Here is a 20464-nt window from a genome sequence, read left to right on the forward strand (position 1 = left end):
AAAAGGTAAAATAAGCCTCCAGAGTCTAAATTTATAGACCGAGAAAAACTCTCATCAGATCGCATACAATTAATAATAATAGCTAAAGTTAGACGAATAGGCGTTCGAATAGAATAGTACTAAGTCATTCGAAATTTCAATTGAATAATTAGAACCTTTAAGTTTTTAGTATATGATTAATTAATTATTTTATGTGAACAATAAATACGAACGATGTACTGGATAACGGAAACTGTCAAACAAATTGACAAAAAATGCTGAAAAGTAATCTGCTGCCGCCGAGATTCGAAACCAAGACCTAACGAATATGAAGCATAACCACTGCCACACTGCTACTCGAACGCTCTCAATTATATCTTTATCTAGTAAAAACGCAGCTATTATTGTAAGAATAATATCATGCTAAAGAATTGAGCTCATTCGAAATTACATATTAAAAGTATGGTAGGCCTTGGAGGGTTGAAACATCGTTTTAAAAAGGTGATTTAGTCCTTCATACGCTTCGTTTAGGACATTGAGGACTTGAATAGCATTTTAAAATATATGGTAGGCCAAGGAGGGTTAAGATACCATTTTAAAAAGGTGATTTCCTCCTTCATACGATACTTCTACGACATCGAGGACTTAAATACCATATTACATTCAGCGGCAAGTCTAAGATCCAAAGAACTGAGGCTTTTGAGGTTCAAACCACCTTTTTAATTTTGACTCGGTATTGATTACTGAAATCATATGCATTGAAAAATTCATCAATGCAATAAAAAAACGAGGTTATAAAGATTAAACGTTCAATAATAATTGTTTTGAGTTGTTATATAGTGATACAAACATAAATAATTACTTATTGATAATATTAATTAAAAAATATATCTATAAACGAGTTCTTCATATCACCTCTTAAATGCAATTAAAAGAGATAGTATTTTTTAAAAATAAATGTATAAAAGCAGTCAATGTTATTTAAATTCATACAGTTGTTTAGTAAACGTTTTCGAGAAACGAGTTTTGTTTTTTTATATTTAAACGAATATATCGTTAAACATAACAATAATATTTAAATCACTTGATTTTGACAACTATGAAAATATTATTAATTTGATAATTAAATGAAATTTGTTTTGATTGTTAAGTCCAGTGTATAAAGACAATAAAATATATACCGTGAAATGAAATTATTTTTATGTTAACATAAAAATAATAAAGAAGGGAAAATTTATATTGACATATTCGATACACATATTGAGTGCACATTTTTTTGATATTGAATTTAAAAACAGTACAAATTAACGTTGTTAATTATTTATTCAAATTACCAATACCAGATTGCCAGGATTGTCTGTCAACAATCTTTTATAAACAACTTAATATATAAAAATGAAACGAGAAAATCATTACAAAAAGGAATATTTACTCGAGATATTACGTTCAGGCTTAGAAAATGATGATATCGATGATGTTAAAATTATTCAGGAAGTAAATGATAATAAAAAAGGCCAACATTATTTAAGTAATTTAAAAAAAATATCATTGGAGTATACATACTCTATTTCGAATAACGGTTCATGCAATAAAATTGAAAATATTGTTCATTTATTTATAAAACAAGAGTTATCTGATGAAACACATAAACATATGTTTAAGATGAATGTTTTCGACATTGAATCTAAAATTTTGAAATGTGTATTACCTCAAATAGAACAAATTGTGGGAATAAAAATTGGCCCTAAATTTTTTTATGAATCAGTAGATGATTCAGAAATATTTATGGAAGATTTATCGAAATTTGGATTCAGAACTAAAAATCGAACATTGGGTTTCTCAAAAGTTCATATGCTTATGGCAATTGAAACACTTGCTAAATATCATGCTGGATCTATTGCTTTAGATGAAAAGGTATTTGAATTAAAGTTGATTATTTTTATTTATTAGCTAATGAGCCAATGAAAAATGCTGATAGTTATCGAATATTCACTGAGTAAATCAGTATTATACTTTGGAATTTGTGTAGTTAATATTCACTGATTGAAGTAATTTTCATTTAAAAGAATATTTTGAAGGAAAGTAAGGGCAAAATGGAGTGCAATTATTTTTGTACATAATTTATTTTCTTAATTTCAATGAGTATTTTTTTACCCGTTAAATATGTAATTGAAGTTCGGTGTTCAGTTTATATAGTCAGATATAACTACGTTTCAAAATTATTATTTTAAGTTGTGGACATTAGCATCAACAACCAATTTTTCAAAAAATTCAATTTAATTCTATATTAATGTTAAATAAATTATAATATCCTGAGTTCTTAAATTTTTCTAAAAATACTGGCTAAATTATTTTGACGGTTTAATTGTTCAAAGGTTTCTTTGTTTTGCTCAATAACTTTTCACTGTTTTGAATTAATCAATCATTAATAAATTTATGTAGTTAAAATTCATAAAAATCTTTTAGCAACCGGGATCTCTTCACCATTATCGTCAAAGTCTGTTGGGTGAATATACGCATCCGAATTTTTTAAATATGATAAAATATTGTCTTGAGTATCTTGGAAATGTAATGCATAATTGGTCAGATGAAAAATGTCGCAAAATAGCTCCAAAAATTGAAAAATTGTCCAAAAGTATAATAGAGAATCTCAAAAATAACATTAATTATGATGAAGATGAATTTTGTGTTTTAAATCACGGTGATTGTTGGATCAGCAACATTATGTTTCTTGAAAATGACTTAAATGAGCCCCTGGAAGTTCGTTTAGTAAGTAAATTTACTTATTAGTTAATTGATTTTAATGTTAGCAATAGACTCTTTATAAATTATTCGCAATATTTTAATTAGGTTGATTATCAACTCCCTGTCTGGACATCTCCAGCATTAGATTTACAGTACTTTCTGAGCATTTGTCCTGAATTTGACATTAAATACATATTCGACGACTTTTTTATAGAAAAATATGTACATACACTTGTAGAAACAATGGAAAAAATCGGTTGTAAAAGAAAACCACCAACTTTTGATGAACTTAAATTGTCAATGATGAAACGACGATCGTTAGCTTTGGCAGGTGGATTAGTATTTTATCCAAAAATTATAATTAATCCTGACGACATTGGTACTATCAAAAATGTATTGGACAATCAAGCGTGGAACACTAAAATCTATGATAACCCAAAAATTATTGATAAATTAGTTGAACTCATTCCTTTAATAGATAACCAAGGGTATTTGGATTAATCAATGAAAAAACAACATTATACCAGTGAATTGATTTTATAAATTGTTAATAACCATAATAAATATTGGGTTATATAAGGTGCACATTTAAAAGCCTCATTTTATTTTAGCATAGAAGAATTTTTCTCTGATGTTTCTTCTAAATTTGTTTTTTTTCGTTATAAAAAATGGAAATTTTCCAAAAAAAGAGAAATTATTGATTTCAGTCCGATTTTCCAAAGTCGAGCTTCCATAAGAACTCAACGTTGTGAGGTCTTAGGAAGCTATTCTGACTATTTCCGGGAGGACGTTCGGCCGTGTGTGTGTGTGCGTGTGTTTGTATGCGTGTGTGTAAACTTTTTTTGTCTGACGATATCTTTGAAACGAATCAATCGATTCGAATGTGATTTGCGATGGATTTTATAAGTTTTTGAACTGATTAGGTTTAAGAATCAATCGATCAAGTAGTTTACAAGTTATACGAGAAATGAAAATTACGATCAAATCTAAGTCTCATGAAGCTTTCGATTGCCGCAGAGCACAAACATATCGGCCGATTTATTCCAAAGATGTTGAATAAAAATTACTTTTTTTCAGTGAAATGTATGTTTTTTCGGTTCCATCGTTTTTTGACGTCACAGAGCTCAAAAATTTACCAACAATAACGCTTTCTAAGCTCGAAAACAGCTGGAAGTTTTGGGGTTCGCTCACAGGGTCAAACATTTTTCAGATTTTTTCCAATTAATTAGCCATCTTACATAAGCTATTAAAATAATCGAACTTTTGAAGACCACTAGAAAATTCAAAATTCCTAAAAATAGAAATTGTCCGATCTGAATTTAGCGAATAAAGTTATATTTGATTCATTACAAAAGTTGCCTAATTGGTAATTTTATTTTTAACCCTAACTATGACTCATTTATGATAACAATAATTTTGCTGGTAAACATCATATGTTGGTACATAGTTCTGCACATAAAATAATTTTTGTGAAAGTTACATTTTAACATCTATAGTTTTTATCTTCAGATATTGTACGTGATAATCGAAAGTGTAAAATTGTAGAGTGCTTATTAAAATGCCAGTGAGTGCCGGTATCTGTTGTATGTTTTACGAGCGAGTCAAGACATAATTCTTGTTAGTCCATCGTCGCAATAATTTGTCATAAAAGTATTTATACCATACGTGATTATAATCTTACTTTGATAATTATTTATTAATCTATTATAGCATATCAAAGCGTACGTGATTAATCTTTTGAATATTATATTTACATATGTATTTTTTTATTTTTTATTTTTCATTAGTTATTTTTGCAATCATAAATATACGAGTGTTATAGATATATACATATATTCAAACGTTATTGTTAGTATCATAATGTATTATCTATTATACTTACATAACTGATAATGCACAAGAAATTGTATACCTATATGACAGTTTCATATATTTATCATTCATCATTTATCAACGAGTAGGTCAGTGACTGTGTAAATGAAGTAATTTTTGAATACTTTTTTTTTAATTACACGTTTGCAACCGAAGTTTATTTTTCATTGCATTTTTCATCGTAATCACTTTATTGGAAAATTTTGAGTAATATCATAATCGGCCCCGATGATTTATCGATAATGTTGTGTTCGCTGAAGTGTTGATGAGATATCTCAAAAATTTAACGATTACAAGGTGCATTGCACGTAAAAAATTTTTAAAGCTATCACTGGGTTTTTTCAATTCTTCATATTGCCTAGTATATTTTTCTTATGAATTATTTATTTTTTTTTGTGTATATACGTTCAAAATAATTATCTATTTATCATAAAATCTTGAGATCAACTGGATTCGGAAAAATATTTATTAATCAAAACAATAGATATTTTTTATTATTAATCAAAAGAAAGCATATTTTATACAAAAAATGTCTTCATGAAAAGTGTTAAAAAAATGTTCGAATTTTTATTATGCTGTCGACAAAATTTATAACAGGAAGTTGAGTCATCAAAAAATTATTATGCTGCACTATAATTATTATTGTGAGCCTTTAGAAATTTTTTATTTTCTACTATAATTCCTAATTTAGACAACTAGGGTCAAAAATAAAACTTGACACGTTATTTTCTTTTGATGTTATCGATTTGCTGACGATTTTCATATAATATCTCGGCTTTTGTTTATTTACATTACATTTTTGTCAACTTTTAGAGCTTTTTTCATCTTAGGTTGAACGTAGTTATCTTTACTTTGAGCACGACAGGGTGACACGACCGATGAACCGAGGACAATTGATCCGCGACAATTGATCCTTGCGACGATTGATCCGTCGATAAAATATACTCACACACATATAAATGTGAAAAATTTGTGTGTGAGTATATTTTTTATGTTACACGCACACAAAATTAGTGAAAAAAAAGCGTAATTTTTCACATTCATATGTGTGTGAGTATATTTTATGGGCGGATCAATCGTCGCAAGGATCAATTGTCGCGGATTAATTGTCGTGGATCAATTGTCCTCGGATGAACAGTCAGGTAATCCACGACAGTCATTCACCCTCCTTTGGCTTGCTATTTTTTAGTGTAAAATTTGTTTTTCCCATTTCATCTTACAGTCTATATCACGTTTTATTTTTGACCCGGGAAATAATGTTGATTGAAATTTATCAATAAGTTTTAAGTGTATAATATTTTGTGTTGTGTGGCATAATAATTTTTTGGCCACTCAACTTCCTGTTTCAGTTCGGTCCACAGCATAATAAAAATTCTTCAATTTCCTAAGTCCATTTTTTCCGAGTTCTATTTCATCTTTATAATTGATCAATTTTTTGAACTATTCTGTTGTTTGATGTTTCCACTAAAGAAATAAATTATTTTAATTCTTAACAATTGAAATATTTTGACAAATATAAAGCATCTTGAATGATCACTCGAATGTGCTAATTATTGGCACGCTATATAATTTGCAGTATCTTCATTATTTCTTTAAATTAATCAAAAAATACAGTGTCAATAAGAGGCGGCTCATTACTTATTGAGACTTTTTACTCTATGATAAAAAATTAAATTGTTATACTTTAAAAATTTTCTGATAATGCTCCAGACAATTTTTTAAAAATGATGGAATGATGTACAGAATATCTCGGTAAAATTATTAGTGGCTGATCTGACGAAAGCTGGGCAAAAACAGCTAGCAAACTAATGAAATAGTCAAACGTATTGATAAAACATCTCAAAAAATCACTTCAAAGAGATGAAGATGAATTTTGTGTTTTGAATCATGGTGATTGTTGGGTTAATAATATTATGTTTCGTGGGAATGACACGAATGAGCCACTGGAAGTTCGTTTAGTAAGTATATATACTTACTAATTAATTAATTATTAAATTAGCATATCAACAAATATTGCACAGCAGTATGTATATATGGTTTTAAGTAAATAATTGCTGATATATTATTTGAATTAGGTTGATTTCCAATTATCTGTTTGGACATCTCCAGCCGTCGAATTGCAGTACTTTCTTAGTCTTTGTCCTGAATTAGAAATTAAATTTGTATTAAATGATATTTTTTTAGAAAACTATTTGAAAACTCTCGTTGAAACGATGAAAAATCTAGGTTGCAAAACCAATCCACCAACTTTTGAAGAACTAAAGTTTTCAACGTATAAAAGACGTTCTATGGCCATATTATCTCGACTAGTACACTGAGAAAAATAAAAATTAAATTCAAGTAACCATGTTTACTTAACTCATAATACTAAAAACAAGAAAAAATTTACTACATCGAAGTATAATATTTCTTATCTTTACAACTATTGTTTAAATCTACTCATAAATTTCTACAGACAATGCATTTTTACTAAAATTAAGAAAATATTTACTTGGCATTATTTAAGTAAAATAATACTTAAATCAAGAAATTTTACTTGGAAATATACACTTTTCTCTCTCAGTGTATATATACTAGTATACTATCTCCAAGTTATAAATGACGGTGACCGTATGATTAATGTTAAAGATATTATAATTGAAACAAAACAATAGAATACGGAATTTTATAATGATACAAAAAAAGCAGCAGCGCTGACAAAAATAATTCCAATTATGGATAAACTTGGATATTTCAATGAAGTTCAATAAAATTTAAAAATTATCATGATAAATAAATTTTTTATAACCTTTATTTGCATATGATTATATTATTTGTCATTTATTATGTTATGAATATAAATATGAATATTTGTGAACGTTTTTTTATTTTTTCTTTTAAATTGCCTGTCGTTTATTGACCCTAATATTCAGTAATCGGCAATCATTATTACTTTTGGTTAAATTAAAAGATAAGACTTAAACGTTGTACATTAATATATCTTTTAATCGTAATAAATTAACAGATGTTAAAGTGAGTACACTTGAAGGCATTTAAAATCGTGGAAACCGCGTTAGTATACTGTTGTGAGTTATCAGAAGTAATTGGGAAGTGAGATCGCTTCAGCCATAAATATGGAAACAGTTATTAGAAGTGTTGAAAATTTACCTAAATCTATTGACAATATTAAGCAGGTAAGTTATTTATTTTACTAAAAATAAACAAAACATATTTTTCATTTTTTATTTCTAACCGGTTTTATTTCTTAGTTTATTTTTTTAATACATTTTTTTTTTTTTTTTTATTGATATGTCATTAAAATCTGATGGTATCATGACCTTGTTAAAGTCATAGACTTTCTTAATTATTAATTAACTGACTTTAATAGTCGATATAAAAATTATTTTTATATCAAGTAATCGAAGTTGATTAAAACATTATTTATTTGATTCCATAAAATGGATTATAACTTTACAATGCTTTTCATTAATTATTATGAAAATATTATTGTTTTGTTTGTAAATAAAATTTATTTATTGATCGACATTTATCACTTTTTTGAATAAATTTAATTTTTTCAAATTATCAATCATTTTTTTTTTGTTTTATTTAAATATCGATACCGAGAAAATAACTTTTTTTATATATAACATTTTCTTGGATAGAAAAAATAATATAAAACAACTATTTTTATTAATTATATATAAAAATAAAATAATTTATTGAACAAAAAAAAAATACAAAATCAAAATAGCTTAACAACACTCTAAAACCAAGTATGTTACAAGTGTATTATGTTAACACACATTAAATGTGTTCTATATTTAAGGCAATAAGTAAAATTTGACTATAGTTTTTTGTGGTCATTTAAAACACATCTCACGGTGTGTTAACTATCTATAGACTGTTTGTAACATTTCAATGTTGTTTGGAAAATGTGTTGATTTTGACTACACATTGGGTTTTAGAGTGTAAAATCTATTTGATTTTAATTTTTCAGTAAAATCCATACACTGTAAAAAATTTGCCAAGTAAACGCGCACTAAATCCGGAGTAAATGCACTGAGAAAATTTTGTTGTATTATCTTAACTAATTATACCTTTTATTAACATCGTAATTCTTAATAACCTGATGGAACACGCTGAAAAAAAAAGCTAACTATTGCCATCTTGCAATAGACAATGATTACCATCTGTATGTGATAATCATTATCATGCTTTTCTGTTAACTATTCATTTCTCATATAGTAATAATTACTATTGCCGATAGTAATAGTTACTACTATCTAGATAGTAATTTTTCTTATGCCTGAAAAATTTTTCAATTTTACCTTCTGAGATGGTAATGATTATCATTGCGGATAAGAATGATTACCGTCTCTGATAGTAACAGTTACCATCTAGATAGTAATATTTCTTATATCTGGAAAATTTTTTAATTTTGCCCCGTGAGATGGTAATGATTATCATCTTGAATAAGAATGCTTACCATCCCCGATAGGAAAAGTTAACATGAAAGAATGAGAATCATTAAAATGTAAAGATGGGAATAGTTACTCCGTTAAGATGGGAAGTATTACAACTTTTTTTCAGCGTGTAACTATTAGCAGTCAAAGTCAAAATAATTAAGTCAAAGGCAGATCAAATAAGTCAACAAAGTCATCATCAAGTTAATTTTTTGACCCGGGCGAAGTGAATTTGCATCGAAATTAAATCCGTAACCACTCCGAATTCACTCCCTATTTTTTACAGTGTATTGTCTTAACTAAAGTAAAGAAATTTTTTTCACTTAACTAATATTCCTTGTAGTAAATTGAAAAGTAATTTATTTAGTTATTTTTAATCGTCGATATGCTAATAAGAGTAAATAATTTTTTTTAAAGAATGGAGTTGTCTTTAAAAACACTGATTGGACTAACATGATTTTCGAAAAATTTTTACAAAATGGATTAAGAGATTATACGATTCAAGATGTTGCAATAATAAATAAACGCCTAGCATGCACAAAAGGACAAAATTTTTTGAGTCAAGTATGGAGGTTTTCGTTGCGATACACGTGTGTCGAAAAAAATGATTCATTCAAAAGAATTAAAAAAATAGTACACTTGATATTAAAAGAAGAACCATTGCCGGGGTTCAGTTTAGATTATATTCGCGAGAATGGTATATTTAATGTCGAATTGATGGTATTCACAAATATATTACCATCTATGGAGCGGCTTGCTGGTCGACAATTTGGGCCACGTTTTTTTTGTGGATCAACCCAACCTCCGACAATTATTCTCGAAGATTTGAAGCCTCTTGGCTTCAAAAATAAATGCCGCAAAGCAGGATTATCACAAGCGCACATGCTAAAAGCTATCGAAGCTATTGCACAATTTCATGCTGGATCAGTTGCACTAAACGATCAGGTATTTTTTTTTTTCTAATACAGTTAAAGATATTTAATGTCTGTTGTTAGGATTCTCATAGTGGCAATAAAATATAAGAAAAATGTAAATTAGAATAACATTTTTAAATGCTTAGGAACCTGGACGTTTTTTACGTTTTACGTCGAGCTCATCGTCCGAAGAAACACATGCTCATATGTACGATTGGTTGGATTTTATCATTGATCAAATAGCTGATAAAATCCGTAAATGGTCTGAACCTTGGGCAATTCGTGCCTCAGATAAATTAAAAAAATTACGGAGAGTTACACAACATGAAAAACTTTTGAAAGTGTCTGAGTACGACAATGATGAATTTTGCGTATTGAATCATGGAGATTGTTGGATTGGTAACTTTATGTTTCGTGAAAACGACAATGCTATACCACTTGAAGTACGAATGGTATGGAAACATTTAAATATTAATAAGAATATGTAATTTAAAAAAAAAAAAAATGTAAATAAACGTGACTAATTGTTTGAATTTTTCTGTAGTTGGATTATCAAATGTCAATTTGGACATCACCAGCAGTTGATTTACATTATTTTATCAACACATGTCCTGAGGTTAATCTTAAAGTTGATTATGATGATTATTTTATTAAAAAATACGTCGAAATATTGTCGAAGTCAATGAAAAGTTACGGCTGTATTACAGCACCGCCAACACTTCAAGATATTAAAAGTTCGATGTATAAAAGACGCATCTATGGACTTATGTCTGGTTTAATATTTTATCCACGAATGATTGCCGATGTTTCGGATATAGAAGCGATAGATGAGTGTTTCAAAAGTGGTACAACTAAAATGAATATATTTAAAAATCCACGAGCTGTCAGAGCGTTGAAAAAAATGATTCCTGCGATGTTAGAAAAAGGTTATTTAGATTAATCATTAGATATCATTAGAAATTAAGTAGCCAATTGATAGTTATTTTTTGTTTTATTTTTTAACGCGCGTTTATTAGATTTGAATTGATATTAAAATTTGAAAATTTTTAATATTTTTATAACGTCAGTAGACTTCTAAAAATCAGATTAAACAAATGGTATGTCTAGTAAACCCTTACGTAACTGTGGCAAATTTCTGAAAGGATCTACTTTCAAGTGCTACACAGTACGGTGGTTGGTACAGTAGCATTTTTGAACCTCCTACTGTAAATTTACAAACACAGCGAGAAACGCATTGAACTGTTGAGAAAAAAAAAAAGAAAAAAAAGTTGATTTATAATAGGGCAGTAAAGCAGTAGGTAAAATCCTGTGGAGTTGGTCTTGCTAACCTACATCGTGAACAGAGAAATTGTTGTGGCAAGCCTCGATGGGTGGTTTCTGGGTTCTGATGGAATAAGAAAAGAATAAGAAAAATGAAAAAGTAAAATAGATAACGCTAAAGATTCACGTGAAATTTAAGGCCTAGTATTGTGACCAACGAGTGCGAAAAAGATAGAAAAAGGTCAAATGGAATGTTAAACGACATGTTTTAACTTAAATTTCTCTTTACCCAAAGAACTCTCGTTCTATACGCACTCCGAGACGACTGTTTGTAAATTTATGTACTGAAAATATATATCTATATATATACATATACTTTTGCACAGTAAGTCAGTCAATAAGTCGCACAAGTCAACCACCTACATATACAAGTAGTAAATCAAATGGTGGTAAACTAACAGCTACCGGAATTTTGTAAAAGTTTGCTATGGTATAATGTCCATAGGAGAAATGGACAATAGTTTAAAATTGAAATCAGTACACTTAGATTTTTGTGTACTATTACTTTTGTCTAATATATATGTCATTTCTTAAACATAAAGAGAGAAAGAAATGAATCTTCTTAAAGATAATGGGGTTTTGCGTCTCGTGAAAATTTTCTATATTTAAGTTTAGGAGAGAAAAAATATGTTTAGTATAATGAAAGTAAAAGTACATACATGTATACAATAGACTGTCAGAAAAACAAAATTTTTTTTTTTTTGATTAAATACATTTCAAAAGTTACTTTAATAAAAAAAAAATTCTCTCAAAATTTCAGCTATATCTCAAAAATTGAGCTGGCGCACAGGGGTGGGGCGGGGGTCTTTCTTATTTAAAGGACATTGAAATTTTTTTTTTTTATTTTGTAAATAACTATCTGTAAAATTTTTTTTTCTGATTTTTTAATTCTGAGATCTTGTAGAACATTGAATTCTCTATATAAAAGGTCTCTTGTGTTATACGCTTAAAGTTGCTAGAAAAAAAGTTATAGAGATTGAAACTTAGGGGGAAGAAATCGAATTTTTAGGATCACAAATTTTTTTTCGTTTTTTATTCGTCAACTAGAAAAATGTCTTTTTTTTTCGTTTTGCAATTGAAGTTCTTATAGAAGAGTTTATTATCTATAAAAATGGTCCTTAGAGTCGTTTTAACAGAGCTCATAGAAAGAAAGTTAATGCTCTAAATTTGAGAAAAATTGAATTATTGAGAAAAAAATTTTGTTGTCCAATATTTTTTCGAAGGATTATAAATCTAAAGAACATAAGTACAATGAACCTGAATTTTAAATTTTAATTACAATTGAATTTTGTAGAAATGAATAAAAAAATTTTTCTGACAGTCTAATGTACAATTGTAGAATAACATTACCGAGGCTTTATGGTTTAACACAGTCGTGGGTATCCAGGTTACTCGGTCGTCAAAATGTATTTGCACTGTTAAAAATTCAGTAGCACCCAAGCAATTAGTCATGTCGAGAGAAAATACTCGTGGGGCGAAAAAATAAAAATCTATTCTCAATTTATAGATTTCTATTAACGTGCGTATATATAGAATAAATTTAACTTAGGTAAATTTTTTTTTATTTAAAATTTAAATTATTATTTTTTAAGTTGTTTATAATTAAATTTTTGATAAATTTGTGAATTTAAGTATTTTATAACTTTAAATTATTGTTATTAAAATAATCTATATAAATTATTTTATACATGAGATAGTTTTAAATAATTATTGAAAATGTGTATGAATGGTATTTGTTATTTATTCAAATAAATGTAAATAAAAAATTTGAGTTTTTTTTTAAATTTTATTTTTCAGTGATGCGTAGACTTTTTTTTGTACACAAAACACACTAATCCTGTAATTTATCAGGTGGGACGTTTTGATTGAATTTGTTTTGAGAGAAATCCATCATCGTCTTGTGTGTTGAGTAACCACAAAAAATATTCAACAGTTTTTGGGTTAGAATTTTTCGGGAGGCATTTTCTGATTGACCAATTTGGACGGATAATTTTTTTTACGCTCACAATAAAGATCCGGCTTAGAGAATAAATATTTGATGGGGTTACTAAATTTATCTTCAACAAAAATAATAATAAAAATCATTACAATGAAAAATAAAAATTACGTTTTATTCCCACCTATAATTTTTATTGTCAGACAAATTGAATTAAGTAATACTAATTTTTTTGATATAAGATTATTTTTAAATAGATAATTTATTGTCTATTATACAAAAATAGGTATTTTTCATCTTGATTGTCAAAGCCTGAAAGATATAAATATAGTGAAGTAATAAAAAATTGTATGAATAATACAATGTGACTTTTATAAGAAAGTAAGGATTTTATAGAATATACAGTAGTGACAACAAAGTGCCCACAGCGAACGATAAATTCAAAAAGTCGCGTTGATGGTAAGAAATAGCTAATACAAATATAATGTATGTTGGTTAAAGTGTAGTGACAAACAGTAGCAGAGTGTACTATTGTACTTGAGTAGCTGTATACAATATAATAGTATATAGTATTTTACCCGCAGTCTAAATTGTCCCTTTTTGATACAAGTGAAATCCCCGATTGGAAAATTGTTTGTCAAGTAGTGGACTATATATTTTTTTTTTCAATATATAGGGGTATATTTTATTTACTGTGATAAGTTTGATTGGCGAGAAGTTTTGATTGCACGCGCCAGGTTGTCATCTTATATATACATAAAATGACAATATACCCGTGGGATTCGGTTATGAATATATATGTGTGTATATAGGCGCAATGAAATCGATAAATAATATATCTCAACTATCGTTACCATATTCAAACGCGATTAAGTAAATTGATGCGCTAAAGACCCTGTCTGGAGAATAAAATACGACAGTCATGTTTGACAACGGATGTTAAGATGCGGGCAATAATGCGCATGCTATATTCCAAATGCGTGGGATTTTATTCTATAAATTGTTGCTTTTGGTTGTTATCGATACTTTATTTGCAATTTATCAAATTATAGAAAAAGTCGGAAAAATAAATGTATTTAGTCTTAATGGATATAAAACCTTTTTTTCTGGCAATTAAAAATAGATTTAAAATGTTTTTAGATGGGGGATGAAATGAATGTGTCAACAAGAAATATTTTTTGAATTTTTCTAATGATGAAAAATTATTATTTTCGGTCTTGAAAATTGTATGCTGAAAAGATTTTCTTTTCATTTTCAAGAAAGGTCCAGTTAAATGACTATTTCAATTGTAACTAAAATGTAAATTACAATCTAGTCAATAAAATTTTGATGATTAAAATATTTCATGTATATTGGAAAACCGAAATGAAGAATTTGATGATAAATAATTTTACTGAAAAGAAAAAATTCTGAAAATTTTAGTAAACTTAATTTTCATGTAAATTATTATTAGGATTATTGGAGAGGACAACGGGTTGCAGAGTAATCACTTTTGTTTAATATAACTGTTGTTATTTATTCGATTAATAATACAGTACACTATCTTTGTTTTATTGTTCTGATGTAGTGATGATGTGAATTGCAAAAGTAATAATAACAATGATAATATAGGGAATAATTATAAAGATCAAGCGACAGGTGTCGCTCCATATGGATGTAGCTTGTAAAATAGTTAAATTTAAATTTGAAATTAAATCCAACAATTATAATTGTTTTCATCTGTTGAACCGATCGAAGCACAAGCAAATTAGAGAAAAATATACTGTAAAAAGTTTAAGTTTGCAGTGTGTTGTGAATGATTTATTGTTAAAATTTTCAACACCGTCGGTGTGGAAGTTACATGACGTCCGGTGTTGAATTTTGAACCACGTGAATTACATCGATCACACCACCTATGGTGTAAATACATAAATTTTTTTATTCTAACGTCTCGATTACTTCAATGCTAGGTATTTAATTTTTATTTTAAAATGATCGTCATCAATAATAATAATGATGTACTGGTATATATTATTCAATCATTTTTAAATACAGATTATATTATCGGACAGTATTTGAGCTAATAACACACAGAGAAAATTGAATAATTGTGTTAATCATGCTAAATTTTTAATTCCAATCATCCATAATGATTGGAACGTTTTTCAGTGCAGAAATAGTTAGTGTTATAATTTTTTTTAATAGAATTATTAATTATTTGATGATAACTTCTGCAATAAATTTTGTAACAGTGACTATCAGGATGATAATTTTTACTATCAAGGATGGTAATTGATATTATTGAATGCTATGAAAAAATTGATCGAAAATTCAATCATTTTCAAGTACTGCTGCAACATTGTAAATTTTCGAATCCAAATATGATGACAAACACACTGAAGTTTTATTTATAAGATTTGTACAAGAAAATGACAATTTTTTAAAAGTTAAAATACAAGTATTAAAATTATTTATATTATAAACTCTCCGTTGGCGCACTAGCCCTATTTTAATTTTACTTTCAAATTGTAAACAAATATTTTCTATTTAAATCCATAATTTAGTAACGTACATTTTATTGTTTAAAGTGTTGAAATAAGTTACTGTACAGTCGTCTAGATCAGCGTAAAATAAAAATTTCTAAGCGAGAGAGCTTCTGTCAATAATTTCGAATGATTGAGTATGCTCATCAAAATAAGAATTATCCAAGTACTGAGTAATGAATAACATTTGGTCATTATTAACATTTAGTATTTTTTTAACCTTGTAACCATTATAATTTCTGATAGTAACTGTTACCATCTGAATTATAAATATAACTATTTAGAATAATAATAATTAACTCTAGTTAACATACAGGATTGTAACAACAACTACACACAAAAAAAAAATTCTCGACTGAAGGTAAATATTCTTGATTCAAGAAAATTTTTTTGGAGACCTAAATTTTCTCAGATAAAGTAGAAATCTTCTCCAACCACGACGAATTCTCTTGGCTCAAGAAAATCTTGACTTGGTTCCCGAAAACGTTTGTCTTCAAAAATATTTTCTTGACTCAAGATATCTGTTTTTTCTGTGTATAAATATGGTGAATGTTACAATCTATATGATTGTATAAATCATCTAGATAATAATTTCTATCATTAAATTTTCTCCGTGCACTAAACAGTGAGAAATAAAACGATCATACCATGTTAAAAAGTACACCGCTTGATATTTCACACATAAATTTTTTACCGTGTACGATTTAGTGGGTTAAAACTCATCGGTTTCTTTTTCTACAGTTTTAGAAAAGGTTTAGTTTCTAACATTATTCAAGTTTTGTCAAAGTCGCATTGGTTTATACTTATTAAACCTCAGAATAATCATCATACGTAATTTTAATTAACCGAATTTCGACATAAGTGTACACTGAGAAAAAAAAACTTTTTTCAAGTATATAACTGCTTGCATAGTACCAGGTAAATATTTGTTTAATCTTAGTAAAGATTTACGTACATATTTACTAAAATTGGAGTACTCCAACCAAGTACATTTTCTTAAAATAAGTATAGAAATTCTTAAATCAAGAAAATATTACTCGATTGAAGTATGTATTTACTATGATTAAGAATATTATTTGTTTGTATAGTACTGAGTGAATATTTGTTTAAGAGAAGTATTTGTAATTGGAAAAAAAAATTTTTTCTCAGTGTAGCATAGTAATGGTTGTCGTGTTGAATCGTACTCAGTCGTATGTATAAGAACTATCCACTCCTATTATGACGAAAACTAGTAATATGCAAACATCAGTTTCTACATACTTTGCGATCATTCTTGTGTAGCATAATAACGGGTCAAAAAAAATAATTTGATTTTGGCGTAATTTTAAAAATTAAAAATTAAGCAGATCTAGCAAGACAAACGCACGTCAAGTTTCAGTTCTTTTTGTAATGAATGAAAATCACATTTCAAGATATGAAAACACATTTGGTTTTGACTTGCTTTTGACTAATAAGTTGTCTTATTCATCTTACTTAGTACCGATTAACGTCAACTAAGCCAAATTGAAGTCATGTTGTCTTGGATTTGACTTAGTTGACTTACATTTAAGTCATTTAAGTCAAATCCATTGGGACTTTAATTTGACTTGAAAATTTAACTCAAATCCATTAAGACTTGAATTTGACTTAAATTTTTAACTCAAATCCAAGTCAGACTTGACTTGAATTTGACTTATTTAACTAAAATTTTGAAGTAAAAAGAATCATATTAAAGTTATCAAAAGTAAGTGTAGTCAAAATCAAGTTAACTAATTCAAATACAAGTCCAAAAAATTATAGCAGTCAAAATCAAGTTATTTTTTTGACCCGGGTATTCCTATCTATTTTTTTTTCCGTATAGTACATTGAGCTATTGGTCATGAGTTGTTTCGTTTTAACTGGATCTAGAAATTAAAATGCGGAGTTTCTTAAAATGAAAGTACATAATTATGAAAAAAATATTATGTGATAGGGAATAAAACATAATTGAATACTTCATCTCGGACAGTAAACCTCACCCTCGTCTGAAGTCGTCTTGTTTTATTGGAGAGTTGAAAAAAAAAAATAAAATTCTTAAGGTTTTCGGATATTTGACATAAATATTATAAAACTTTTCTAAAATACATAAAATTTTAGCTTCTGTACTTTTGTGTGAAACATCATAAAATTATGAGTTACAACTTGCAGGTATCATAAAATTAACAATAGCGCAAGGTCAAAATAACCAGATAAAATAGCGCGAATGTTTTGGGATTCTGTGGCTATGGCTGCATTGAGTTTTCACCAAAGTCTTTGAATTTTAGAGAAATACTATAAATCATAACTTTCTGGATTTATGGGTCAATTTAGGGTGCAAGTGTAGTTTAAATTTAAGGTAAGCCGCACACTTTCACTTGTAACTAAAATTTTCCTTACTTTTATTTTGTCTTCAGCTCTTTTTCTCCTAAAATTTAATTTCGTACTCTATCCCCAAAGTACAAAGACACAGCAGAGTCGTAGAGGTAAGAAGTGCATCATAAATGTACAGCAGAGTTAAAATGTAGGTAGTAAAGTTTCAAAATTGACTTTCTCAATATTCTTGGGATGCCGTAAGAAATCTTTTGTACAACTACTGGGGTTTAAATTTTATGGGAGTGAGAAAATTATAAAGTCGACTTTGTTTGTCAACTAATATTTCTTAGTAAACAAGGAAATAAATAATAAATTTATCAAGTACATTATAAAGTCAAAAATCATGAATACGGTAGCTAGAGTTAAAACTGTTATCTTTATTTAACTTTAATATTTAAAGGTAGCCAGACGTAAATTTCCTGCATGACTTACAATATCAAAGATTTTATTTTCATAGAAAATTATCGGTAGACAATATCTAGAGCTTTGTTGGAAATATCCAAGACTAATCTGGGATAATAGGATTTCATAAATTACCTCGTTTATTTAGCTTCCAAACTTGACTTTATAATGTTCTTTACAAACATTCAATACTTTAAGATATATAAGCCTATTCATATGTCCATACAAAATGATTGTTTACCCCTTTGTCTATACTTAACTTTACAGCTCTCAGAATTAGTTTTATCAGTTAATCATAGAATAGACCTAACTCACAATGTTTTTTCCTGACTCGAAGAAATATGAAATCCTTCGCACAGACGTAAATTAAAATTTCATCCGATTTTCCCTTAACCCTTTATTCTTAATTTTGCCCCTCTTAGAATTATTTTCGTTAACTAAATTTTAAGTGAAAATGAATTTTCATAATTATTGCTAATTACTTAATTTCATAATTTATTAAAAAGACTAAATTTATTCCGGTAAATTTTATAATTACAGAAAATGTAATTTGAGATAATATTCATTTAAATATTGATGAAATTAAGCAAGAAAAATTTAAAAATTGTTGTTTGAATCAAATTACTTAGAATCGATTTTAAAAATACATTTTTAACTTGATAATAAATTTATTCTACCGATAAATACGCCATATGGTCGTTCGGGCTTTTGAAATTTGAGTATTTAAAATTTAACACACACTACATCTTATTTGGAAAAAGATACTCCCTAGTACATTTTTAGTTAAACGTAAGATTCAATAATTCTACTTGGAAAATTGTTAAATAAATCAGTAGGGATCGGTCTTTAGTTCTGTTAACATCAATTAATAAATCAATTACATGATATGTTTAAATATATATATATTTCTATGTATTCAGGAGAACCATTGTATCAATTAGTTTAAAGGCTTCATAAGAAAATATGTTCGGTTTTACTAAAAAATATTTGAATGTAATTGATAATTTTTTTTTTTATTTTAAATTGATAGAGGGGTGGGAGGTGTGAAACGGGATAGGAAGGGGCGAAATGGGCCACCCCAAAAATTTTATAAACATAGTTTGTCCTTCAAACATTCCCAAACCATTTTTGTGAATATAATTGGGCACTTTTTGAAATTTTTTTTCTTAAACTTTTTAAAAAATCGAGTGTCAGTCGAAAAATGTAAATAGTAGAACCTCTATAACTCGAACTCCAAGGGAGAGGCAAAAAAAATCGAGTTATAGAGTTTTCGAGTTATAGAGGATTTCGAGTTAGGCAGCAGGAGCTGTCGAAATTGATATGTGTATTGCAGTGAATCTTAACTAAGTCTAAAGGTATGATTATTTTACAATCGCTAACAGAAAACCTGACGTCAGCTATAAATTCCATTACCATTTCGTAGAACTGGTAATCCTAATAAAATCCTAACATACGGTAATAATTTTAAATTCGAGATAATAATAAATAATAAAAAATGTACAAAAATAGCTTGTAGGGATTCACTAATTATTTCGACTTATAGAGGGTAAAAATTTCGAGCAACGGAGGTTTTGGGGCTTGGAGGAAAGGGGATGAAACATTTCTTCGAATTTAGGAGGTTTTCGACTTATCGAGGTTCGACTTACAAAGTTTCTACTGTAACTTGTTTTATGATAAAAACTGTTGAAATTTTTTTCTTTCTTCCTTTACATCCAATAATTTTATGAAATGTCATTTTTCTTTATGTAAATAACTTATAAAAAAAATTAATCCCACATATTGTGGGAGCAACAGGACTAGTGGGAGCAACAGGACTTTTCCTGTGAAATCAATAGAAAAGGAACAAGTTTCATGTACGAACATTTTTTGTCAGTATACTGAAGTTTCAAAATTTGAAAAAAGAGTCAAATTTCGAACGAAGATTCTAATTTCGAAAATAAGAAATTAACTTCGAAAAAA

The 20464-nt window shown here is 27.8% G+C and overlaps 2 protein-coding genes across 2 annotated transcripts; both read left to right on the forward strand.

Moving 5' to 3' along the window:
• Window positions 1–989: 989 nt before the first annotated feature.
• On the forward strand, window positions 990–3339 carry LOC130668037 (uncharacterized). Its single transcript, XM_057470024.1, has 3 exons — window positions 990–1893; window positions 2446–2748; window positions 2830–3339. Exons 1-3 carry the CDS (start codon window positions 1375–1377, stop codon window positions 3223–3225), a joined length of 1218 nt encoding a protein of 405 aa, XP_057326007.1. The 5' UTR covers window positions 990–1374; the 3' UTR covers window positions 3226–3339.
• Window positions 3340–3486: 147 nt separating this feature from the next.
• Window positions 3487–12962, forward strand: LOC130668033 (uncharacterized). Its single transcript, XM_057470020.1, has 5 exons — window positions 3487–6554; window positions 6672–7769; window positions 9459–9986; window positions 10102–10407; window positions 10500–12962. The coding sequence occupies exons 2-5, from the start codon at window positions 7710–7712 to the stop codon at window positions 10893–10895; spliced, it is 1290 nt and encodes a 429-aa protein (XP_057326003.1). The 5' UTR covers window positions 3487–6554; window positions 6672–7709; the 3' UTR covers window positions 10896–12962.
• The last annotated feature ends 7502 nt before the right edge of the window (window positions 12963–20464 follow it).

This window comes from Microplitis mediator, chromosome 5 (genome assembly GCF_029852145.1).
Source record: "Microplitis mediator isolate UGA2020A chromosome 5, iyMicMedi2.1, whole genome shotgun sequence".
In the NCBI taxonomy this organism is placed as follows: Eukaryota; Metazoa; Arthropoda; class Insecta; order Hymenoptera; family Braconidae; genus Microplitis; species Microplitis mediator.